Here is a 26,671-nt window from a genome sequence, read left to right as displayed (position 1 = left end):
CTCAGGGGCCACTTTATTATACAGTGTGAGGATCCTCAAGCAAAATTAAAGTAGCAAAAATCAAACAATAAAATCAAGCTTCATATGCTTAAACTAAAAAGAAATCTGATTTAAAATCACATTTGTTTTCCTTAACAATCACTGAAATTGTTTTAAACACTAAATAAAAATGAGAAAATTCTAAAACTAAAACCATATAATCATGTTAAGAGACTAATAATAAACATAGATACAAAATAAATGATTAACACAATAAAACCAATCGTCAGTTTCTGACAAAGGACTGAAAATTGGTGAATAAAAAGCGAGTAAAAAACGTTCTTGTTTCATTCATAACAAGAGTTCCATTGAAAGCTGTCGATAGTTTGATATCAAACGTCACACACACACTAATTCTCGCCGGAGAGAAGCGTCATGGCCTCGTGACCCGACCCTATGACTCATGGTTAATCACTCCAAGAACAGAAACCTTCGACGCAGGTCACACTCCGCGGCAAACGCAGCCGTTTGCCACACACACACACACACACACACACACACTTACACAACAACACAATCAAGGCTGGAAAACCCTGGCACGAGGTCAAGACCTCCTCCTGCTTCGCCCGAGTTGATTAAACACACTCCGTCTGGGGATGATGTCGCTCGCCCGCGGGAGCATCGCTGACCCCGGTGAGGCGTAGGTTCCCGCCACAATGTTTCCACCTACACAGAGGAAGCCATGTATAAAGCAATATTTCAATGTTTCCTGTCCAGACCCTCCAAGAGGAGGCATAATCCCATTCTGAATTTTAAAAAAAAAAGGGGGATAAACATTCCTGGACGATGAGACCTTCCTTTACCCCCCACTGTACTCATAACCACTTAACTTTGTCTACCCACAATGCAACACTTGGCTCAAGTGGAAAGCCCCCTCTTGGAAACGAAGCGGTGCCACTCCTAAGTAACGAACCCCCTTCTCTTTAAATCCACAAGTGTCAGCCGCGGCTCAAGAAACGTCCCTCCTGGGCCCTCGCCGAGCACATTACCTCCAATTCAGCCGCTCTTTATACACTTTAATAAGACCTGTTTTCGATTTATTCTCCCTTGAAACCGGTAGTAACGCAGCTACCAGCACATATAAAATGAATGAATGGCCTCTGCTTGCCAGAGAGTCAGGCGGGGGAAAGTAAGGATCCTGGTGGATTTGTCCATACCAGCTGGCTCTGGAGTCCAATATAAAGCCTCTGCCCATGGCTCTAAAAAAGAACCAGGAAATAGCCGGTAATGTTTTTAAGGTGTGCAGTATGATTCAGCCCAAGTCATAAAGCCCTTACATGTCACACATCCTGTGCAGCAGGACCCGCTCTGTCCTAAATCAAGTCCAACAATGGCCGTTGTATTATGTTTAGATAACGGCGCACGAGTTAAGCGAAAACACTTTTCCGAACAATATAGAAAAACTGCACCCAGGAGGGAAGTATAGAAACGGACGCTTGTTCATGGAAGCGATGAAGATTACGATGTAGCCACAAATGCACCTGCTGGTTCTGAGATTGACCACAAAGAAGCAGTGCAGTGATAAATAATCCCTCATTTGTCAAACAGGAATTTAGAGCAGAGTGTGGTGTGACCCGGGGGCAGATTTTAGAGCCGGGTATACGATTAGAAAAATAACCCAAAACAAAAAGCGTGTACTCAGTGATGTTAGGTTCAGGATCCTGTATTCATATATTTTAAATGCACTTTTAAGTCCAAAGAAATCAAAAGAGGTTTTCGTGATTCAGCCCTTTTATTGGATTCCATCTTTCGAGGGACTTCGAAGGACTAGACCAGAAGTTGGCAGATCAGATAAGGAGGAGAAGTTTGGGATAAAATGATAGGAATTGTGATATCCTGCAGAGAGTGGAAGAGAAATGAGGTTCATGGATGTGGTGGAGGAGGATGAGCAGAGGTCGGTTCAGATAGAGGTGGTGGAACAAAAGACATAAGAAGTTTAATCTTTATATATGAATTCTATATATAAATTCTGCCTGATCTTAATGACTTATAGACTCCTGAACTTCCTGATCAGGTCTAGGGTAAGGGGGCACAGGGGGGGCAGAAGATCCATGTGAAAATTCCAATATGTAGTGATGTGTTGGTGAAGCTTAATGAAACAGTGTCAGGTTGTTCAGAGGTCAGTAGGTGGCGCCATCACTTCATCAGAACACTTGTTCAAAACAAAAAGTGCAGAGACGCCATCTAGTGGACTCTGAAGATAATGACACTGTATAAATTCACAAAGTATAAATTAGGAAATCTATTTGCTATTTGATCTCAAAGCATGTACGGATGATGGACCGGCCTCACATGTTAGCTACAAATGTGTGTACCACACAACACTTTTTAAAAGTGATTTATTCATCAACTGATATTGGCCGGGTTTCCCAAATTGGTTAAGAAGCTCTTAGGTGCAACAATCTTCTCAGAAGTGCTCTTAAGAACGCCGTGAAAGAAGGAAACGTTTCCGAGGATATCTTAGCCTAAGAGGTTCACAAAGAGCTTCTTAAGAAGCTTCTTTGGCTTGATAAAGTCAATCTGATCTAGTCTTATCTGGGAAACACCCATAGCTTAGCGCTCCTTCTTAGCCAAACCTTTGTTAAGAGCCTTCTTACATCCAACAATCCATTGTTGGTCAGCAATTAAATATCTAGATTAATGTTTTATTTGCTGTCACATCTTGATAAACATCTATATCAAAGTTTATGGACAATATCATTGAATGCTTGTTAACATTATTATCAATATTCATGTTAAAACAGTTCCAAAAGGTTAAAGGACTGAAAAGAAACTTCATTTTATTGAAACGTCTTTGACTGTCGACGGGAGAATATAGAGCAGAAGTCACCGACGTTATCCTCTTACCGTCTTACGGACGTCGAGTAGTCGCGCTCGTGCGCTCACACAACCTGCCGTAAAAAGCCCAGATTGCAATCACTGATCTATACAGCGGCGAGCCCACTGGGTCATTTCCTGCTAGCGGTTCCACTTGTTGTGCCTTTGAAGCAGTCTTTAATAATAGGACCCAACAGAACTAATGAAAATGTTCCCTGTCAGATTAAAAGAGAGCTTCAGTCGCAGCCACCGAACCGCACTCAGCTCAAAGACACACACTCACACTCACACACACACGTACACACACAGAACTGGTTCACACAGAGCGCACATGAAGTGTGGACGACTGCGAAAACCCTGTCGACAAAAAACCGAGAACACCGTCACGCTTCGACACGAGATGAAAGACAAAAAAGGTGCGAGGAAGTGAAGAGATCAATTCGATGCGTGACTCGACTTTGTTTGCTTGTTTTTCCCGGCGTGGAGCTTTACAACTTTAGTGGTGGTCCTTGCGCTTAATGAATCCACTTCAGTGCAGTTCCTCGCCATAAGCCTCACGGTTTTAATCTCCCAGTCTGGAGCAGTGATAGTCTGGCCCAGGGGATGACATCTGTGAATCGTTCATTAACTTGTAACCAACAGCAGATGTCTTTCACAACAACTCACTCCATCTAAGCCTCATTTAATTCCACAATAGACTCATTTTTGCTTCATTCACAACTCAATGGAAACCAAACATCAAGAGATTCGGTGCCGGAACACAGGCCTGGAAACTTGTTGACGTCTGGTAACTCTGGATACCCCGAATACCTGTTCATAAAATAATCCATTTTTAATCCAAAGTATCAAAAGGAACTTTTTTGGGGCACCATGAGTAACTCTCAGGTATAAATACTTCTGTTAAATTGTCATGAAAACTTCATTTTGAAACCAAAAAATTCATCGACTTTATCTCAACACACAAAATGATTTAAAAAAAATTTTTTTTAACACAATTTAATATAGAGTTTTTACATTTTAATTTAAAACTTTCTATTAAGCCTTCTATCAAAATCTCTCATCAATAAGTCAATTTGATTAGCAAGAACAATAAAACTAAATATACAACTTTCTAAACCACAAAATAAGTTCCTCCTTTAGTAGAAAAAGTTCCTTCCTTTCATTTGAAATTTAAATTGTCATTAATAATATAGCATTTTTAAAAGTCATGTAGTAAGATTAGTTCATTTTAACGCTTAATTTGTAAAAAGTAAAAAGGTTTATACAGGTTTATAATAGTTTATTTACACAAGCACTGGCTTCTCTTACTCCATCAGCAATGAGACGGATACAATCGATCACTTTTCGGATTCTTGTCACAGTATTTACAAACTAAAACCATGTTTTAAATGAAAGTGAAACGTTGTTTCATAGTGTTGGGCGACCGTTTGGCACAAGTGCAATCATCACAAAATTTCATAAACGATCTGAGGACACAAGAAACGACATCTTTATTGTGATGATGAGTGATGTTTTCTTTCCACTGTGTGTCAGTGTTGTTGTCGGTGAGCGAGTGTGAGTCTCTTTAGATCGACAATATTGTGTTTAATCATAACAGACGTGATACGTTTGTGTCTTCTCGTCTGGGCTATTGCAACAGTTTATTTTGGTTTCTCTACTGCGGTTGATACAAAACTCTGCAGCCAGAATTCTGAGCCGCTCTAGTAGAAGAACTCACATTTCTCCGATCCTTAAAACTCTTCACTGGCTGCCAGTTTTTTTCAGGATCAACTTTAAAATTCTGGTTCTTACTTTCAGAATAAACTTTAACAAAATGATCGTTGATCACTAAACAAACGTATACTCTATTTTTTTTGTTCTTTCAATAAAGTGATATTTTTTAATGTGATACATCACATCCTTCAAATTTCAAGTTTGTGAATACTGTGATCTAAACTATGATTGATTGTGTTAATCCTGCACTGACAACATCCACCTTCACAATCAAATACACATTTACATATTCATGAACCCAAAATACATATTATTCAAGGTATAACCTTTTGCCAATTCCGATCCAAAAGATAATTTTAACACTATGCTAGTCAAATAATGTGGTAAAAAGAATTCTGTCGTTCCATCAGGAAAATAAAGGGGGTTTCAAAATCTTGTGAATTTGACCCTCTCTTTATTCTTCTCGTAAAAGTGTGTCCTTTAAACGGTAACATACAACTCACCTCACAAAAACCCCCGTCTTTATACGATTTTGAAGTAAAGAAAGACTGAATTTGTTGCCTTACAAAGTCTGATGGCAAACAATTACTAAATGACGACGATGTGTTTTTCGTGGCAATTGTTTTTAACGTTGTTTTACGTTTGTTGTGCACTGAACTAGAATAATTCAGGACCTTTAACTTCTGAACCATCATGGAAACAACATTGACGTATGTAACCCTAAAAAATAGAAAATCAACTTTTATTTGAAGCTGTTCTTTTCTGAGTGAATTCAAATCAGATGACATAATCAAACACTGAATTTCCATTTTCCTCACCTTGGCACATGATAAATAATATTTCCCTCCCCCTCCACCATCACGCAAGGCTAAGAAGTGTGAGAAAAACACTCTTTTCGTGACTCGGTCGAGCACTTTAGAGTAATGCTTTTTCAGCTTAAATGCTTAAGTTACTTTTACAAGAGTTTATATAGTGGTACGCTTCACAGTCTACGGATGATTAACATCGCACGCACCGGCTGCTCTATTAATGAGTAGTTTGAAGTTGAGAGAAACTTTTCTTTTTTTTTCCGGTCATTCAATGGCGGTGATGTAGATCGGTTGTTACACGGACACAAGAGGCACATGAAACAAACAAAACTAAGGACAACATGTATTTATAAGGAGGGTTTGAGATGCAGTAATTACGTGGGAACCTTTAGTTGAAACAATCCACATGAGATTAAGGACAATTGAGACTTTTTGTTTAAGTTGTTTTGTTGCTTTTATCATTTTATTCATTTTTGAAAAAGCTTTGAAACTTTGAAATATAAAACTATTTAGTCATGAGTGAAATAATCCCACTAATTTGGGTATAAAACTGGTTAGAGGACAGACATTAACCACGATAGATTCCTCATGTGAATAATATGTGTTGATGCAGTGGTGGCTAGTGAACAATGTTCTAGGTGGCGCTCTTTTCCAGTTTATTTCCTGCCGATATCATTGACAAAAATCAGTCTAGACGTGGACAATATTAGTTAAATGTAGAAATCAACACTTTGAAAGCTAATGATGGATAATAATGTTTATTATGCTCCTTGTTTAGATACTAATGAAAACCCATTTTTTGTTATACAATAATATACATCATGCAGGATAAGCTAAATAATTAAAAAACTAAAGGAAGACTATTAACAACCTGTCGTCTGAAACTATACATTTGATAGACTTTCTACCAAATTATGACATAATACACTATAAATAATTACAATAACAAACAATAAAAAAAATTAAAAAAAAATAATAAATAAAGTAAAATAAAATGTCAAGGGCGGGAATCGAATCGGCGAAACCTCACATCCTCAAAACTTCTAAAAAGGTGATGTGCACTAGCAGTTGAGCTTACTATGCATTATTAATAAAAGAAAAATATATATAAAAACATAAACACCTTATCGGTGGAAGTGCGGCGCCCCAGCGCCCTCTATAGGCCAGCCGGCCACTGGTGTGATGTTAGGTAACATAAGAGAGTAAAGACTGTTGTCTGAGTCTGCTGTGACGATCTGGTAAACTCCATGTCCAGGAGAGTTAAGACAGTTCTGGAAAATAATAGTGGCCACGCAAAATATTGACTCTTCAGGAACTTTCACTAAGGGGGGAACTCACTTTTGTTGCCAGGGGTTAAGCTATGAATGGCTATGTTTTTGAGTTATTTTGAGGGGAAAATAAATGTACACTGTTATATAAGCAACACACAGACCTGCTCCAGTAGAAGAACTCACATTTCTCTGATCCTTAAATATCTTCACTGGCTGCCAGTTTCTTTCAGGATCATTTTAAAATTCTGGTTCTTACTTTCAGAGCTATTCATGGTCAGACCTTCCATCAGTGATCTGATCCAGACTTACACCCCAACTCGGGCTCTGAGGTTTCTCTGTATTTTGATGAACTACTGACTCCTTCAAGAAACATCTTAGGACACTTTTATTTGTGCTTTCACTTGATTTTCTGGGACTCAAGTGTTTGTCTCTGTGTTATCTTGATCTTTTAACTAGAGTATTTCATTGATATATTTTTTTTTATTGTTTAATCGCTTTGTGACCCTGGTCTACAAAAGTGCTCTTTAAATACTAATTACTTACTTTTCATTGTGTCAAAGTGTCCTTTCTTTAGTGATATACTTAAATATCTGCAGAAAGTGAGGGGTCTACTCACTTTTGTGATACACTGTATATGCCATGTTTCTTGACTCATATTCTACCTGGCATCACTCTTTTCAAACCCTTGTTTTTTCTCTGTAAAACAGCAGATTTATCCCTCAAGTGTTGAGATGAACAAAGGTTGTATCATATCAGGAGTCATTGATGAAGCGTGCTTGAGGAGATCAGGACGGTGCGTGAGCGCCACAGCCGAGAACATGTTGTCAGGGCATCTGTAGGAGAATGAACCACCGGTGACATGTGTTGGGTTTGCGACCAGTCACGGGGATACGTCATAGTGGATTACCAGGCCTTTACACTGTTGTCATGGCGTTTAGGTCCAATTGAGCGTGACCGATCCTTTGGCCCGGGGCCGGAGCTTGTGTCGTGCAGTGCGACGTGATGGATTTCGCAAATGTTTTGGAGCCTCGTATAATTGCCGAAGTGAGACAAGGAAACAGCAGATGGGGAGTTTAGCCACATGTATATATTATAGCCATAGACAATAATGAAAGATTTCATCATACAGTCACATGAAACGTATTTTAATAAAACACAATGTACACATATGCAGTCCTATGACCTCACTGTTGCTGGATTCTACTTATAAAACCTAGAATATATGAAAGCAGAAGTTTATTTATATTTTTCTTTTAAGGAATGAAATCAGTAGATAAAGGTCAAATGAATGCAAAAACAACATTGTGTAATGCACGCACACACACACGAAAAAAAGCTTTTTTTTCAGGTGTTAAAATATGCATATAATGAACAAAAGAGTACAGAGGCATAGATCTCTCACTGAACCAAAAGAAAAGTACAAAATAGAATTAATAAATAAATCATATATATATAGATATATATATATATATATATATTTATATATTTATATAGCATATAAATGAAATGTGGCGGCTATGTTTAGTATTTGTTGTTTTTTTTCCATTCTTTTTAATCTGCAGCTTGATTTTGCGGCGTCTAAAACATTTAAACAGGTCGGTACTGAAAATACAGTGAGAAGCCGTCGTGAACAACTATGTACACTCTGTCGCACATGCTAGTTGAACAACTAAATGTAATCATTCATTATCCACACTATACACTTGGAGCATAAAGCGGTCTGAACGTAAACAGTTTGTGCTGAGAATAAAATACTTTGCAACTAGGCATGGTCGTCTTCTTTTCATATTAACTCTCCGTAAATGTACACAACATAAAAGGCCACACATTAGGAACACCGTCTCTACTTCAGGAGGGAAAAGGTTGTTTTTAGACATAAATATAGCAAACTGTCTCTTTTTCAGCAGAGATGCCATTTTTTCTCGTGTCCACCAGCATCGTTCGCTTCAATCTTTGTTCCGTCCTCCCTTGTTTCCTCTCCTCCGTCATCAGCCTTCCCCCACTTTTCCCGATCACCGTGCCGACCCTCCTCGCTAACTCTGCAGTCAACTTCCTTCTCTCCGGTGCTGCCGCCCCCACAATCTGAGCCCTTCCATCTTCCATCACCCTGGACGGTTAATGACATTGTTAATGACGGGAAATGAGTTCAGTGATGTCAACTGTAAAGGTCCACGAGGCAATGCGGGGGAAGTGGGAGCGGGAACAGAGTTACCTGGGCGGCAGCGGAAGGCGTGAAGTATGTGTTTAGTATATCAGTACCAATGTCATACGTGTAACCCTTGCGGTGAATCATGGTGAAAGTCGTCGGTTTTAGGGGGTTGGGGGGTTTTGGGGGGGGGGGACACTGGGAGGCAGGAGAGGTTGTTGGGTTCGTGAGAGTTGTTGGTCAGAGTAAGGGTGTAGCAGCAGCTAGCAGCTTCGCGTCGCTTCTTTGTTCATTGGGGTTTGCGTTCAGTCCTCACTGGCTGGTGCGCGCCGAGGCCAAGTGGTCGCTGTGCTGGTTCTGGGCCCGAAACCGCAGCCTCTGCTTGTTCTTCTTCTTTGGTTCTTTGGTTCGTTGTTTTCCTGAGCCTCCTGGAAGAGAAGGGAAAGCCATTCAATCAATATTATGCACTCATAAACTGTAAAAAAAACAAAAAAAAAACAACCACAAGCCAAAATGAACTTGTAATGAAGACGCTAAATTCAGATCAGCCTATCAAAGCTTCAGAGTGTTGATTGATGGGTCTTACGGACAGACAGTGTAACAGGACTTTATAAAAAGATCAATGAAATGACAGTTAACTCTAATAACTACGCCGACCTGATCTCACTGTAAAAACATTTTTGGCAGAGGTAGAACTAAAGGTCCGTTTTCTGCTGTATATTCACTTTTAGAAAATGCAACTTGTGACCATGATGATGTTGGCCAGAAGAAAAAAAAAAAGCCTCGAAAAATGTATATATGTTTAGTTAATTTTTGAGTGACTTCGAAACTCTGGAAATTTGTGTGACCATCGTAAAAGTCGTAAAGGAGCGAATTAAGCTAACAACGTGTTGCTTATGTTTAAATCACATTCTTTGCACATCTAGTGTCCAAAGCTCTTCACAATGAATTCCAGTACACACAAACACACAATGATGGCAGTACGCGGCCGTTTTAAGGGACACTATGACAGTAAAACACATTCGATGATGGGATTGAACCAGAAACAGTCAAAGGGACCTCAAACATCATCTGAGCTAAACTCAGTTGTGTTTGACGATCCAGAACCACTGGTCCTGTCCGTATGTCGCACAGAAAGAATAAATAAATGGTGTCATTTATATTATTTTCTGTTTTGATTATACATTTGAATGTACATTTTTATAACCTGACCCTAACTAGAATTTCTCTTACGTAACAGTCGCCTTTGTATCTCTTGACACGTCAAATACTACTGTAAATATAAGCAAGAAAAGAAGAAGTCCTGTTAAAAATAATGCCTTAATTCAACTTAATTCAATTCCACACAACTTTGAAAAGGGCACCTCCAAATAACCTAATCAAAAAATTAATAATATAAAAGTTGTACTAAATAAACACAGAACTATCAATCAAGAGACTGAAATTAAACACAGCCTGCAGCCTTCATCAACAGTTTGTTAATGAGAACAATCTTGACGACAGAATTTCTCTTTATAAAAATGCAAGATCATCTCAGCCTATTGTTGTATTTCAGCCACAATTATTGCTGCTGCTGACGTCTTGTGTAGCTCTCAGTCACACCGACCCAGCGCGTCCTTGTTCTGACACAATCGATTAAGGGAAAAGAAAAAAGGGAATTAAGGCAAGTTAACAGAAAGCACTGCTGTCTCTTATGGAAATGGAAACAGCCCTTACTGACCGTTTTGGGGCTAACTTTGGGACATCTCGAAGAAAACGGCAAGACATGGGCAACTATTAAATTGTACCGGAAGAATATCAGGCAATACTTTACGTTTTATCAATCAAGGCCAATAGTCAAAAGTACCTTGTAGCTCAAACCATGGGTGTGTCCCAAACCGCGCACTTCTGCACTTACACTTAATATTTTGAGTACACAAGTACGTCCACATTGAGCGTCGACGAAAATGTGGTGCGCTATGCACACTCTATTGTGCCTAGAAAATTGAGTGTGGATTGATGGACACTTTCCAGCCTCAACCACCTCCATCTTAGTGACGTAGATGAAGCTAAACTGAAGCTACGTCACTGACGATGCATCTTCGGAGCAGATACTGACGTAAATGTCTCGAGAAAACACTCATTTGACCACAAACAACAATAGCAACACAATGAAACACAACTTATTTAATAACTTTAATAACTTGTTTCGATTGGCGAAAAGTGCCGGCGATAGTGTTTCAACGACTGGTTACAATCATAGTTAAAAAGTAGTAGAAGAAGAAGCTGTCGAGTCATTTCAACTTACACAGTAAGTGTGTAGCAGCAAAGTTTGATTGATACACGACTATCCTGTCGAAATCTGCGCACTGTGCAAGTAAGTGCACTGTCTATCAGTGTACTGTGAAGCAGTGCACGATTTGAGCCCATATGTTGAAATGCAAATACATACTTTGAATATTCTTGAGAGGCACATGTAAAATGATTCCCAGTTCCCTCAACCCTTTCATTCTCACATTATTGCAGCTTTTCCTCTCAGTCGGGACCTCACTCGTTGCATAACCTTCTTTCCAATCTGGTCCCCAATCCCAAGGTTAATGCATCCCAGGTTTGACTGGGTGGGCAAGGCATGTCGGGAACTGACTTCCTGCTCTCATGGAAGCTTGTGCGGTGTAGGTCCTGCACCCACAACTCTCTGTGACAGAGAAAACTCTGGCTACCGAACCACAAGGCAGCAATCTGGCTGCCAAGGCCACAAATAAGATAACGAGGTGTGTGTGTGAGATGTGTTTGAAGGCGAGTAAGTGTGAGGGAATTTAAGGGAAAAGAAAATGTAATGGGGGAAAAAATGGAGTAAAGCTTGGATGGTGGGGACGCTATCTGGATCCCGATCGAGCGCACCGAGAGACAGGCCACAGAAGAATTCTGGAGAAAATACATCAACCTTCTCTTGGGGTCTGAATACTGCACTTGTTAGATCGCTTTAGATAGAGTTGGTTCTCTCAAGAGAAGTCGGCAACGGGGCGTGAAATGGCATTGTCTAATTGCCTTCTCATATTCGCTGGCATTTGGCCTTTTAAGCACCTTTAAAACACACCCGGAGAACATTCTCAGGGCCAAGCCTTGAGGCAGAATTGAAAATATTCCCCCTTTTTAAGCCGACACGCATGAGAAGGCAAGATATTGCTCTGCTAATAGCCCCCCCCCCCCCCATGAATAATACAGATGCATGCAAACATCAAACCATCTCAAAGCTATTTCCTGCAATTAATCTAATCGGGGGGTTTTTTGAGTCACATCGCCAATCCGGAGCAACAACGCTCCTCGCACACAGCCTCCGGTTACAAATCACCCTGTGAAAGTGACTTACGCATCGTTTCCATCAAAAATCTCATGCCCTTCAATTCAAGAATGTGCCCGGAAAGACTTTGTACACTTGCTTATCTGATGCCTCCTAAGTTGAAGTGCGTGACCTACAGCACGATAATGTTCGCCGCAGAAGATCTGCAGCTCTGAGCTTATTTGGCCTCAAGGTGTGTTTTTCTCAATGCTACTTGTAGGGCTAGTTTTCGCTGGTTTCACTATGTGCCTGAGAAACAGGACTTTTAAAACAATATAAATCACATCTGAGGGCAATAAAGAGAGTTCAAGTTGTTTGCTAAAACATGACGAAATTAATGAAAATGGAACATAAACAGCAACTGTTTGAAATTAAATTAGATTTTGGTTCTTAATCAGTTTTCCGAGCTCGGAAAACGATCTGTGAGTAACGTTAAAGGGAAACTAATGTGTTGATTTAATTGTGTGTTAAAGTGATTTGGACTCTATTGAATCATAAGTGTGTGTGTGTGTGTGTGTGTGTGTGTGTGTGTGTGTGTGTGTGTGTGTGTGTGTGTGTGTGTGTGTGTGTTTGGTCAAAACTCTCTTTTCATTGAAATATTGACATTAGAAAATGATCTTAAGCTCTGCCTACTGAAAACACTTAGTTTTTCTGGAGATCAAATCTTGTTGAACCATAACCACACCCACTCTGCTGTGATTGGTCAAGCATGCAGGTTTGTCACCACACGTTATCAATGGTCTCCACCTCCAAGGGACTTGTAGAAACAAGGGCGGCGTTATTACATTTTAAGAACTGTGTTGAAAATTACTTCTTTAGTTTAGCTCCTTTCAAGTTGTATCTTCCATTCAAGTTTCATGGCTTAAAAGTCGTCATTTTTAGTGAACCTGTGCAAAATTAAAAACAGCTGTTAAGCCATTTTGATAAATAATAACAAAACCTCTTTGGCTTATTTTTCATACTCTCTTACCCGAGTCATATTCAAGAGAGGAGCTCATGAATATCACGTCTACAACAATTTTTTACTCTAATAAAGTGTCACTACCAATAATGTCAATCATGTTGAAAACGACTAAATTAATACAGAAAAAAAAGTATTTCACCGTGAACTAAATAAAACAGATGAGAAAATAGTGAACTTATGTGTACTGAGTTCACAAAGTGACACATGATACAAATAAATCAGGAATTTAATTAAAAATAGACATACTGTTCCCACAACCAATCTGCTTCAGCCACGATTCTACCAAACCTTTCCTTGTGATAATCTCTGTCAGGAAAAGCGTGTTAAATCCAGAGAACAAGTCAGTCACTCAAAACAGCAGTTTCTCTCTTTCCAAAAGGCGAACATGAGAAATAGAAAACCAGAATCTGGGCTGCTTCTTGTTCCATATTGTACAGAAGAAGAAAACGTTCAAGCATATATTCAAAACTATAGTTATGTGAGCGCAACACTAAAGAATTGTAAATGCATTTCAAAATGTAAGAAAAACCTGGAGAGATGGGTTCCAAAGAGGGTTCCGAAGCAAGGCAAACCAGACAGTGTCAAGTGGGTCAAAGTCAATCACACGATGGGCATGAAAAGTTTACTGAAGATGAAGTATAAGTCGGATGTAATATTGTCGTTGGAGGCTCAATCGTAAAGATCATGTCTGTTCTCCTATAACAAACGTGCAGATCAAAATCCTTTGATACCATTTCTATTCATGATCTCATCTCATGGTTTTAAGTCAAAATAAACATGAATCTACATTGATTTGGAGCAACATTAAACTGATCTAAACTGACAAACTTGAGGATTCAAATGAAATTTTGTAGATTTAGTTGTTTAATTCAACATCAAAACAAGGTACCCATAAGCCCAATAACTCTGCTTGTTTTAATATAGGGTTGTGCTAAATGGAATCAGGAGGAAACAGCAAACAAAAGGGCTTTTTTAAAAGCATCTGGCTCCTTGCTTTTTAAGATGGCAGCCACTCAAACAACGCACCACAATTATAGATCCTGCTCATCCACTGGTTGGTAATGCTTGGTTCAAGTTGACTTACAAGAGCTTAAATAATTCTTCTACATGGAATTAATCTTGTATTATACTCGTTTCCTATTATGACATTTGTGTTCCTCTATTCCCAACTTTTGCCTTTGACTGCTCACAGCTGTCAGAGCAGCATTGGAATTATCATTAGCTATTTGCAGGATATTCAAAGCATGTTTTTCCGAACAGAAAAACAAGCCCGGTATGGAAGCTATTAAAGGTGGAACTTAATCGACTCCACGAGCCGAGCGATGATATCTTCCAGTCGTCACTCTGAGATTATAACATAATAAATCACCACATCCTGCAAACGTACTTTCTGCGTTTGTTTTTGTTTTTTTTTCAAAGAATTCATCAAGAAGTTTTCCTCGGCTTTTAGCTGTAACTTCTAGAGCAAAGGTTAGGTTTGGAAACTCACCTGCAGAGCAGATCTAAACCACCTCTAGACTTTTTAACGTTCACAGCTAGAGGGCAACCGAATCTCACATAAGCCCCTTCCCCCGGCTCCAGACCCTGATGGTCGATCATATCTCCCTAAGAACTCTTCGCTCCTGCAGGCCAAGACGAACACAAAGTGCTTTCATCATCTCATATTTACAACCGATGTCATCACTCAGGCTGATTACCAGAGTTTACAAAGGAAACAATTTCATTCGCCTGGAAAGAACAAATTGATATTTACCTCACAGCATGTAAAGATAATTCACTTTTGTAAACCACGATGAGCTTCACATCAGTTTCTCCGCTCATATGCAGCTGTCCACATCAGGGTGGAGTTAAAGTCAAGTTGCTTTTATCAACAACAACAAAAAAAAAATCACCCCCCATTCAGCATTTCTTTCCGTTCTGGCATCATTTTATTATCACTACAGCAAACCATAATTTCATCAATGTTTATTTTTCCTTTACGAGATACAATCTATTTGTTTTGTGTGTGCCAGATAGACATTAGTGTTGGACTCTGAAATGAAAGCAAATCAAACAAACAAACAAAAAAGAATTAGAGTGAAAATCAAAATGTTTTGTATTCGGGAATCAGAAGCAGAGCCTGCGGTGGTGAAAGTTTTCCCGCCGTCAAGTATGACCTCGATGAGTGAATGTTTATGTTTAAAGAAAGAAACACACATGTGCCCCGTGTCGTCAGTTCTTTCACCTACACCAGCCGGATTTGAAGGCAAAAAACAGTCAATCTAGTGGATTTTTCTGAACATTCGTATTGCTTAAACACTCTAAGAGTTTTAGAATTCTCCGTTGTCGTTGTGTCATTATAAATGAAGTTTTGTGGAATCTTAGGCATTGAAATAAAACATAAAACACAAGACAAGAGGCAGAGTATAGTGACAAAAAGAGTCAGGGTTGGTTAAAGTGGCAGCTAGTGTGGACAAGTTCAAATCAAAGTTCTAACTTTTCCGTGACCTTCTTTAATGACGATATTTTTTATTTGAGTTTCTTTACCTTGAAAAAAACCTTAAAATATCGTCTTTAATCATTCAAAGTATAAAATGCTATAGGATTTAGGAACCAAATGGACTATTGGAACCAAATGCTTGTTCATTAATTAATAAACCTCAACTACAGTGGTGCACCGCCAACATACAGACTTGCATCTGAGAACACGGACCCCTGCCAAGCAGATCATTTCACCCATATTGTGAATCCCAACACATATAAATGGCCTGGATCAAATTCTTTTTTTGCCAAAGAAAGATGGAGGAGCTCGAGCTACGATGTAGGAAAGATTGCTGTGTCAGGGTTTTCTAGAATACACCACAATTGAATCAGCAGTTCCTTCCTTTTAACATTCCCTGAAAATGTCCTTTAAATTAATATATAACGTTTTTACTCACAGATGCTGGCAACACAAACTAAGCAGAGGCTATGACTGCTTTTCTCCTTATACGATGTAAATATAAACTTTATATCTAAATGATACGTTGAATGCCAAACTTTGTGTAACTCCGTAATGACAGCTGTTTTGATAACTGTTGTAATAAAGCAAGTATATTTTCAGGTCCACTAACAGCCCGGCAGGAATCGAAGGCCTAATCTTATCTCCATAACTAGTGGTTTGAGAGGAAAAAAATGGAATCGATGGCCGACCCCGAGAAGGCATTAAGATGTACGGTAAGCGGCATCCTATACTGCTGAAAACTCTCCTGTTACGCCGTCTGCTCAGCGCAGGCGGTCAATTAATAACCTTCGTCAGGCCGAAGACGTGGGAGACATTAAGATGAGAGAAAATTTGGGTCGTGGACGCGGCCGGGGAGGGAGGTATCAGCAGAATTCTGAGTTGCTTGTTGTTTCCATGAACAGGCGAGAGCGGTAGGCCGGTATTTGCAAGAGAAGGAGAGAACTACTGGCGCCAGTGAGATTTGATTTCAGTGGCAGAAATTGGATTAGCAGCCATTAAGGGCCGCCTCACACATTCATTTATAATGCTGTGAAGGGGAACGGATCTGTAGCCAACCATGGTACTCGCAGACCGACAGCTAATCTGTCTGGGAAAAGGTTAGATGTATTGACAATGTCCTAAACTGCTGCTAAATTTACCTTTTAATTGATTCATAGGCGTAAGACTGTTACTTGACCTCAGTGGGGAGAAATATCGGTCGACTTTATCGACAAATTCTCACCTCAGGCAGCAGTATTTGTAATTAAAACCAGTGGGAGAGCTTATGAGCAGACGTAGACAGATGTAGGGAAAATAGAAATCAGCCTTTTTGACAAGGAGGAACATCATTTATAAGGAGCTCATCTTGCCAACCAACTGACAAGAGGCTCTCTGCACAGCGTCACTTAGCTCTAACAAGGTTAGTCTGCATCACACCCCTTCATTCACTCTTTCATTTCTGTCCCTCATGTTCCCCCCACGCTCTGCTTACTATCGCCTCACCACCGGGGTGAGAATGATTTAAAACATGTGCATTCCAATTTCAAAAAGCTAATGTTGGGATTAGGAAGGTCGTTATTTTCTCATCTGTGACCCGAGTGGAGAATCCAGCGCCCAGATTAAAAAGCAGGTTCGACTCTTTGATGCTTGGATTCACTGACAATGAGTGAAAGCGAAAACTCAACTCGGAGATTAACGTCCCTGAGCGGAAAAGTACCAGCAAAAACATGCATGACTTACACAGTGATTAATAAGTGCGATGGTCAGTGCAGACAGCCTGTTTTTCCACCCTCCGGAGAAGGTCGATCATACCAGCAAGAGGCGACCGCAACCGGTCCGCGTGGGGCAGAAGAACAGATGACGACCCGGCGCAGTCGAGTTTCCCATCCGCCGACTCAGGAATTCAACGCGATGCTTGACTGCATTATAAAATATGTTAACTGTTCCCTCGTGCTGGTTTGGTTACCACCTCTAGATTTCCACACCCCAAGGTCGCTTATCACGTCCAAATATTCCTTCACAGATGTCAAGTGTGGCCGACTTCCAAAAAGCTGTTAGGGGATCCAAACAATCCCTCACCTCGACTCGTGCATAATTATTTCTTATTCCAGGTGTTTAGGAAAATATTTCATACTCAATAGTTCTTGGACATTATTTTAGATTGGGTAATGTAATGTTCAGGTTCCTCTGTATAAAACTGCAGTTTAAATATCACACAAAGGAAAGTTTGTGACTTTTTTTACTTTTGTTCTGTGTGACTGTCTTGTTTACTTGTTGACTGTTTTACAATGAACCTGTGAAGTTAAGTGATAGTTCAAACAAAGTACAAACTTCACTCATTTTCTACTAACCCTTATGTCCACTAAAGTTAGATTATTTTCAGAGTAATCTGTACTTTTTAGAGTCATAGACAAAAATGTTTGTTCATTTTTATGTAGCGACTGGAGCTCAGTTTTCATCGTCTTCATCTTCGTCCAAAAAAGACACTTAAAAAACATCCAAATATCTCCAAACTGCTCGTTTGTAACGTACATCTTGGATTATGGCCTCAATGAAAGGAATTGTTCAAGAGAAAAATTAAGCATTTCATGCTCGTATTAGGCAGACATTAACAGCGATATTAACCAGAAGTACTCTGGCTAAATATCGCTTCCAGTGTAGACAGTAGACTGAATGCGCTCTGAAAGCATTCGCGATATTTATCCGGTACTCCAAGGAGTTTATATGATCATTTTTTGCTTCTGTAGCAAAGGAACAGATGATTATACTTTGGGCATGCAAGTGATTTATTGTTGACTTGTGTTGCTTTAAACTGCTCACAATGGAATCAATAAATAAACTTGCATGAGAATCCAGGCACAACTTTCTTCGACAACTCGAGCGTTGCTAGACCAGATTCTCTCATACAAGAAAACAGCAAGTGGTTTACACTCATTTACCATTTTATGTTTTTTGATGATTGATTTATTTATCAGTTGGTTAAAAATCAACTTTTCTACTTTCCCCTGTGTTCATACGTTAGTAACGTCAATATTGATATATCCACATACATTGATATAGTATTTCTGGATGAATAATTGTCTTGTTGGGATTATTAGTGGATGACTTTAGCTGCATTTACTCCTCTCTTGAACTATGTTAACCACCATGATAAATATCTCAATATATTTTGGAATCTATTCCAGATACAGTATATGTCCTGCTGTCGAAGTCAAGCCAAAAAGTTTACGTTTCAGCTGCAGCTCAATCAAATAAACCTAGAGGAAGATTAAAAAAATGGATCAAGACTTGAGGAAATAAAACAATATTTGTCTCTAATGGCAACTGTTGTGCCAACACTGTCTTCTTCAATTGCGTCAAATCTGCATTTGTCGCACTTTTATTTTACTTATTTTTAAGGAGTTTATCCTGTGAAGCAGTCGATTTATGGACTAATGGAACGCTCAGACGTTTATTTAATAGTCTAAGAGTAAATTATTTAGGATAAGGAAAGTTACGTTTAACTGTATTTGTTGTAATAAATACATTTGTGTTTCTAGACTCTATGTTTGGAATTGTATCCATTATGCTCCTGATGTCTCGCCTAATAAATTTTGTAAAAGACATTTGAATGTTTTACCAGGCAAAAATTAACCCCAAAAGATTATTAAAGTGAGCCAAAATTCAGGTAAAATTCCAGTAATCTGGGTTTTTGGAGTTACAGGCAGAAATATATCTGATATGACGGTCGCTGAAGGCCCCCACCTTTCTTCGTCAAAAAAATATACACTTTGAAAACATCCAAATAGTCTTTCCTGTCTGTGTAGCATGTTAGCCTTTTTAGCTTCTGCTATGAACAAGCTTAATTTAAAGACTTCTAAAATTTTCCAAAATTTTTCTCATTTGGCGCTTCAATACAAGAGGGACGTTACATGGATGGAGGTATTTGGAGGTTTTTTAAATGAACAAATATTTTTGTCTATAACTCTAAAAAGAACAGATTACTCTGAAAATAATCACAACATTAGTCGACATGAGGGCAAGCAGAAAATGAGCGACGTTTGAATTTTGGGTGAACTGTGACTTTAACAGCAAACGTCATCCGTCTTAAATTGATTTTCATCCAGACCATAGTAGTCACCTCCAGACGAGGTGCTATAACTTAAAATGAGATTGGAATAAAAGCTACTGCGAGCAGATGTTTGACTCCTAGAGATATTTGCGCCACGGGAAAGGTTCTTGGCACAGTGTGACGGCTGTTCAGCCATAATTTCTTAATGTCTGGTCGGGCTTATGAGACATGGAGAAAAAAGACGTTAAATCACATGACGTTATATGGATTTTCGAGGGGGTTGTGACATCGTGCCAACTATTACGGCTTCCCCACTTCCACTCGGCGCTGCCAAAATATAAAGACTTAAGAGCACGTCGTCACCCCTGGCAACCAGGTAATCACCGGCTCCGAAATAAACGACTGCTGATGCTGTGTTGAAGTGCCAGTGGATGAGGTATGACAGTTTTGAATTAGGGCGTATAACCAATCATTATCCCTTATTTTTTCTTTCTGTCCTATGGATCCTCACTCAGCGGTTTTCACAAAAGCAACAGTGTCGGAGCGGAGGCGGCGACACCGGGATCGGGCCGCGAGGGCCCGATGCTCCCCGGAAAACCACCGGCCTCAGAGAGAAGTGTGCAGCCCCCTTTCCGCGGTCTGCTATCGACTGACTCATCGACACATCTGGGCTTAAGTACTAGGGCTCGCTCTCTCCGGCCGCATCGGGCACTTGGGCAAATGATGGATAATTAGCCTTAGTTGGCTTTAATGAATGGCTTAATGTTGGGTTTCATTTCTGATGAGAAAACTAGAAAGCTCAACTTTTATCAAAGGGAGGACTATGCCGATGTTTCGCCCGGGGCGTGCTGACGGTGTTGGGTCTGTTTGTTTTTGGATTTGTTGTATACACAGGGGTGAGGCAAAGTGAGCTGAATATAGCTGCAGCACATGCTGGAGCGCTTACACTGTGGCCACAGATGCAGAGTTTGGGAACAAGCTTTGGATCTACAGTAGCAAATTGATCATCCTAGCTGGAAGGTTACCACAGATGTGAGCAGTGTTGGCTCTTACGGAGGAGAAAATGGAGCAAAAACTCCACTTTTAATTCCTTAAATATCAAAATTAAATGTGATTTTATATGCATCAGAATCAGATCATGTTTATTGCCAGTCATCTAATCAGGGACACAGAGAGTTTAATAAAAATGTTGAAATAGTTAATATTTAATGTAACTCAACAACAATAACTAAGCTATTAATAAAAAACATCACCACAGGATAAACACAACTCTAATATACCCTGTGATTGTATTTGTTTTTGTGTCTATGTGTCACTGGTGAAGGATATTACAATAAAACAAGACACATAACATCACATTGGACATATACAATCAATTAATTAAATGTAATTAAATAAAAAATATTTTTGGTCTGTTATACGTACTTACATTAAACACAATACTATTGTACACCGTAATTATATTAGTTTTTTCTGTCTATTTGTCACTGGTGAAGGTATGTTAATCAAAACTAAAACAACAATAAAATAAATAGAAGTGAATCAAATACAATTAATCACATTCAACATTTACAATCAATGAATTAAATTAAATTAAATTAAAATATTTTTAAGATCCAGACGTTATTTCATGATACAGTATCAAACAGCTAATGCTTCATGAAGCCTCATCAACACATCACTAGTAACAAGTTGACTCACCAAAGAAGCATAAACAAGGGAAGAAGAATACTTCTCTCACTGTAAAGCCGTTAACATGGCTTTAATGTTGGCATCGTCACTTTCTAAAGCAAATATTGTGCGAAACATCTTCTCTTTATTACACCTGGCCCGGGTCTATCCGGTCTCTGTGGGCCCATATAGAAAAGTCTGAGGATCTAGAAGGAAATTGTCTGGCAAGAGTCCCTCGGTGGATCTAATAACTGCAGTAATGTTGTTTTGATGATGTTTGGACATGGAGCACAACTGTACCAAAGCAGGACCAGACCCTAACAAGCTGGGAGCCAGACTAAGTCAGACGGGCTTAGACACCAAAACAGAGACAGGGGCCATCGGGATCATGCGCCAATCCCTGTGCAATGACCAGTGATGAGGGAATCCATGCGTGTCGGACACTTTTGTTTTCTTTGATTGTTCTGCTAACTCTCAGAGGGCAGGCTTGTCAGCGTCATGTGATGATCTTATAGGTGCCACATGTTTGTGGGGACAGAAATAGCTCGCAGGTTCACAGAATTGTGCCAGAGGACAGGGGGAGCTGCTGGTGGACCGGGAGGGAAGTGAGGCCAATTCAGGAAAACCCTGATCCTCTCTAAGGCCAGCCTTGCATTAAACACGTGTCGACCGGGAGAGCAGACGGACAGCTGAGAGGCTCTGACAGATCTGGTCAGAGATGAAGAGTCACCGCTGCTCAGCTCATCTATCCATGCCCTGGTTGTCAATAATCCCTCCGCTCTCAAAAACACAAACACGGGGCTTTGAAGCATATGGCAGATATTTTCTGGAAGCTGGGGCTTTGATTGCAGAGTAATTTCAACTCGTCGTTTCAGGGTCTCACCTCGCCGCGGAGGAGATGGCCGACCGCAGGAGGAACACACGTGGAAGCAGAAACCAAAAAGGAATCAAGGACAAAGTAACGCCGCCTCCTAATCCCCAAAGGAAAGTCCCAAGGCCGGTTGGGATCACGGTCCTGAAACTCGCCACCCGGCGGGGAGAGAGTATTTATGTTGGGAAAAGATTGGATATGGAGACCTGGAGAGGATTGGATGTCTTGACAGTAACCACTCAATCAAGTCAAGATTTTTCCCTCGAAGTTCTACGCTAGCGTCCAACCCGACGCAATCGTGAGTTCAAAGGAAGGAAGCGATAGAGCTCATACCTCTGGCAGGAAGTTAATGTGACATGACGGGATAAAAACATGGTTTATCGATAAAACAACTTGATTCAGGAATTGGAAGCAGAAAGTAAACTATGACTTGAAAGTTTATGTACAGTGAATTCAAAGTATACAGTGTTGCCCAAATATTTCTTATAAGATACAACATATTTAAATGGAAACTAAAGTGTGTGTGTTTGTTAAAGTGCGTACGTGCGTGTGTGTTGTTGTGATGTGTGACTCTATTGTATCATCAGTGTGTGTGTTGTGTGACTCTATTGTATCATCAGTGTGTATGTTGTGATGTGTGACTTTATTGTATCATCAGTGTGTGAGTCGTTGTGATGTGTGACTCTATTGTATCATCAGTGTGTGTGTGTTGTTGTGATGTGTGACTCTATTGTATCATCAGTGTGTATGTTGTGATGTGTGACTCTATTGTATCATCAGTGTGTGAGTCGTTGTGATGTGTGACTCTATTGTATAATCAGTGTGTGTTTGTGTGTTAGTCAAAACTCTCTTTTCATTGAAATATTCATTTATTTTTTATGATGCTTAATCCCTTATGGGGATCGCGGGGGGCTGGAGTCCATCCCAATTTATTTGAATCAGAGGCGGGGGAAACCCTGGACAGGATGCCAGGAAGTCAGTCTCAGGACACACAAAGACACACAACCATTCACACACACACACACACTCATACCTACGGACAATTTCCCACGTTCTTAATCAACCCCTGTATGTTTTTTATATCACAAAACTTACTCAAATGAAAACTTGTTTATGGAATAAGGTCCACGATTAAGAACCGATATCTCGTCCTCCTTCGAGAAGTTCTGGCTCTGCCCGACTGGATAAAGTGAAAGCTGATGCCCGGGCACGGTAATTATCGCTCAATCGAGCAGTTTCCTTCACCTTTATGGAACCATTTTCAAGAGTCCCTCACCTTTTTATTGTATAGTTTGTAACTTTATGTCTGCTCCTCTGCTCTTAAAATGTTCTTTCCAGACACCAACGGATACAGTCTGGTCCGTGAAACACCACAGAAAAAACATTTGCAGTGGAGGAGAAAATCTAGACATTTGAGACAAAATAATGGTAACATTCTGGTACTTGTTGAATAAATAACTAATTGTGAGTTTGTGTTGAAATATCCTGAAGGTGTCGTTCAATGTTTTCGAACTGGGTGTCAACATTTAGGCAGGTGTCCTGTCAGGGTGATCATCCATCCATCATCCGTCTTTCCATCCAGTCGTCCATCCTTCATCCATTGGTCCATCCATCTTTCATCCGTCCATTCAGTCATCCATTGTCCATCCATCCTTTATCAATTGGTCCAACCATCCAACCAACTATCTACCCATCATCCATCTATTCATCCGGTCATCCATTTACCATCCATCTCTCCATCTAGTCATATATCTTCCATCCATCCTTCCTGTATTCATTGGTCCAACCATCCAACTATCATCCATCTATCTACCCATCATCCATCCATCCATCTCTCCATCTACCATGCATATCCATCTATCCATCGATTCCTCCATCCTTCATCCATCGTTCCATCTATCCATCCATTCCTTCATCCTTCATCCATCAGTCCATCTGTTCATCCATCCTCCAACTATCAATCTATCATCCATCCATCCATCCATCCTTTATCCATCTATTCATTTTAATGTTTTACTTCTTTTACTTTCTTAACTGCTGTCTTACTGTTGTCTGTTGTTTTTTTAAATCTCTCTGTATGATGTTCTTGTGTGTTTTTAAGGTAACCTTATAAATACAAATATCTATTAATATTACTATTATTAATCCTCCATCCATCCATCTATCCATCCACTTGTCCACTTGTCCATTCCTGCATCCCTTCTCAATACATCCATGCATCCATCCTCCACTCTTACATACGTCCATTCTCCATCCATCTATTCATCCAACCACCCACTTGTTTATTCCTTCATCATGAATTCACCCATCATCCGTCCATCAAATATTGAACGACAAGCGAGTATGTAAAACATTAAACCGGTGAGATACTGGTTCACAATTCATTGAGGTGTTGGTGCTGTTAGTTTTTCGCAGAAAGTTGCAGAAATAACATTTTAAAACATTTTGAATAATTTTGCACTGAATCAGCTGATTATGTTGATGGACAACTTTACATAGGGAAAAAAAAAGAAAGATGCCTTTTTGGAATTTGACATTACATCAGAAAATATGCCCCGACTTTGAAGTTAAATTTCTAACCTATGACATCACCCTAGTTTTTTTTTCTGTTATGATGGGAGAGCAGTACCTTCTGAAGCCGGGCCTCTACTTATCTCTGTAATGGCTCTGCGTTTAGACTGCCCCCCCCTACACACCCCACTCTTGTATTTCTCACTCGGAGGAAAACACGAAGACGTCCACACAGCCGAGGGCCGCGGGTCTATACTTGCTGCTTTTGTTGTGTCTGTGTGTCTGAGTGTTCCCTCCTCACCCGTGGACTCGAGCGGGTCAAGCAGCCTCCTTCTCTGAATCACCACATGTCATTAAAAGCTGCGTTATCTCTCGGGGAAAAAAGAAAACACAGTGAAAATGGAGCAGAGGGAAAGAGGAGCGAGGCTTCTGTGCAACTGTGCGCCAGATGTTCCCCCGTTCAACTCTTCCCTCTCCATAAGCCAGACCACGAGAGTGAGGGGACTAGTGCAGGCAGCTCTAAGCTATGTGCGCCACGCGAACACATCCTCCTCTGTGGCATGCACATTGTTCCTCCGACGACCACGCACTGTGATATGCGATACACGACCGGGTGTCATCCGAATCCGAGACAGGAAAAGAGAATGGAAACAAGGCTTAAAAAAAAAAAAAAAAAAAAAAAAGCTCATAATGTGGCGACTTGTTCTCTCTGTGAGGTCTGTTTTATTGTTTAGCGGTGTCTATTCCGTGTTTCTCACACTGTGTAGGTGAACGCATGTGTTGTACGAACATCTCTGTGCTCGTGCCGGGGACGCACGTGGAGATGAAAGGGTTCGAGAGTGCGAGTGCTGAACTGAACCCGGGACTGACGTTGACGGAGAACCCCACGCTGAGCTGGAGGGTTCAAATATGCAGCGAGAGATACCGGTGCCAACAAGACTGACACACACAATAAATGTTATATCAGGAAGATCAAGAGCATTGTTTGGATCCATAGCCCCATGTGGAGCAGATTTTCTCTAAAGGTAGATCAAATCCTGGTGATTTACACCAATAGATCGTGCACTTATTGAGGTGTTAGATTGATCGATTTTGTTGTGTTGTAGAAAAACATGGGCATATTGTGGACAGCCATCATGGGGTTTGTGAAAAAAATCCAAAAATAATTTATGGAATCATACACTTTTTATTAGATATAATGATAATATCCATATCCATATATTTTTTTAATTCAAGTCATATTTAATTGTTTTTAAAATGTTTGTTTTACAGTTCAATAACATGTTTAAAAAAGAAATAATTTGATTTTTATTAAAATGCAAATATGCAATGCCTTTGTTTGCTATTTGCATTTTTGTGTTGCGATTAAACTTCCAGGAACTGGGTGGCAGCGTTAGTTTCATCCTCCGCAGCTAATTAACATTGACTTCCCGTGAGATCTCAGCAATGACTGAGGACAAGAGGATACAGTGAGTCCAGCAGCTTTTAAAGCAGATGTTTGGACATATTTTGGTTTGAAAACCAATGAAAGAGTCAAGAGTCATGTGGTCTGTAAATTCTGCAACACGAGAGTCAAGTACTCGACAATACTACACATGTATACTTGTAACTACACTATCACAACACCAGAGTCAAGTACTCGAAAATACTACACATATATCCTTGTTACTACACTTTCACAACACAAGGGTCAAGTACTTGATAATACGGAAAATTCTATACATCCTTGTTCCTACAGTATTGCAATATATCGAATCATGAAAGGTATGGTATCGCTAGATTATTGATAATGCACACACACCTACTTGAAATAGTGTCTTGAAATCACCTAAATATTTAAATTTTCTATTTTAAACGATTACTAAAATCATTCTCTTTATATTGCACAACATGTTCTGTTGATTTATGAAGATTTTTAGAAGTTTTTTTAGGTTTTCATTGATTTGGTTTCTTATTGAATCATTTGCTGTTAAAATGATAAAACCCTGGTGAGGCGTCACAATAGTTTTTAAAAATGAAGTCTTAAAT

The 26,671-nt window shown here is 39.8% G+C and overlaps 1 protein-coding gene across 1 annotated transcript in view; it reads right to left on the bottom strand.

Moving 5' to 3' along the window:
- Positions 1 to 7,696: 7,696 nt before the first annotated feature.
- Positions 7,697 to 26,671, bottom strand: part of rspo2 (R-spondin 2) — a 75,923-nt gene continuing 56,948 nt past the window's right edge. Inside the window, exon 5 of the mRNA XM_087806277.1 lies at positions 7,697 to 9,223. Coding sequence (XP_087662403.1) covers positions 9,108 to 9,223 — 116 coding nt within the window. The 3' untranslated portion in view covers positions 7,697 to 9,107. The remainder of the gene's footprint in view (positions 9,224 to 26,671) is intronic.

This window comes from Callionymus lyra, chromosome 13 (genome assembly GCF_982586985.1).
Source record: "Callionymus lyra chromosome 13, fCalLyr1.hap1.1, whole genome shotgun sequence".
In the NCBI taxonomy this organism is placed as follows: Eukaryota; Metazoa; Chordata; class Actinopteri; order Syngnathiformes; family Callionymidae; genus Callionymus; species Callionymus lyra.
Note: the sequence above shows the minus strand (reverse complement) of the source record. Positions and strands in the feature narration are given on the sequence as shown.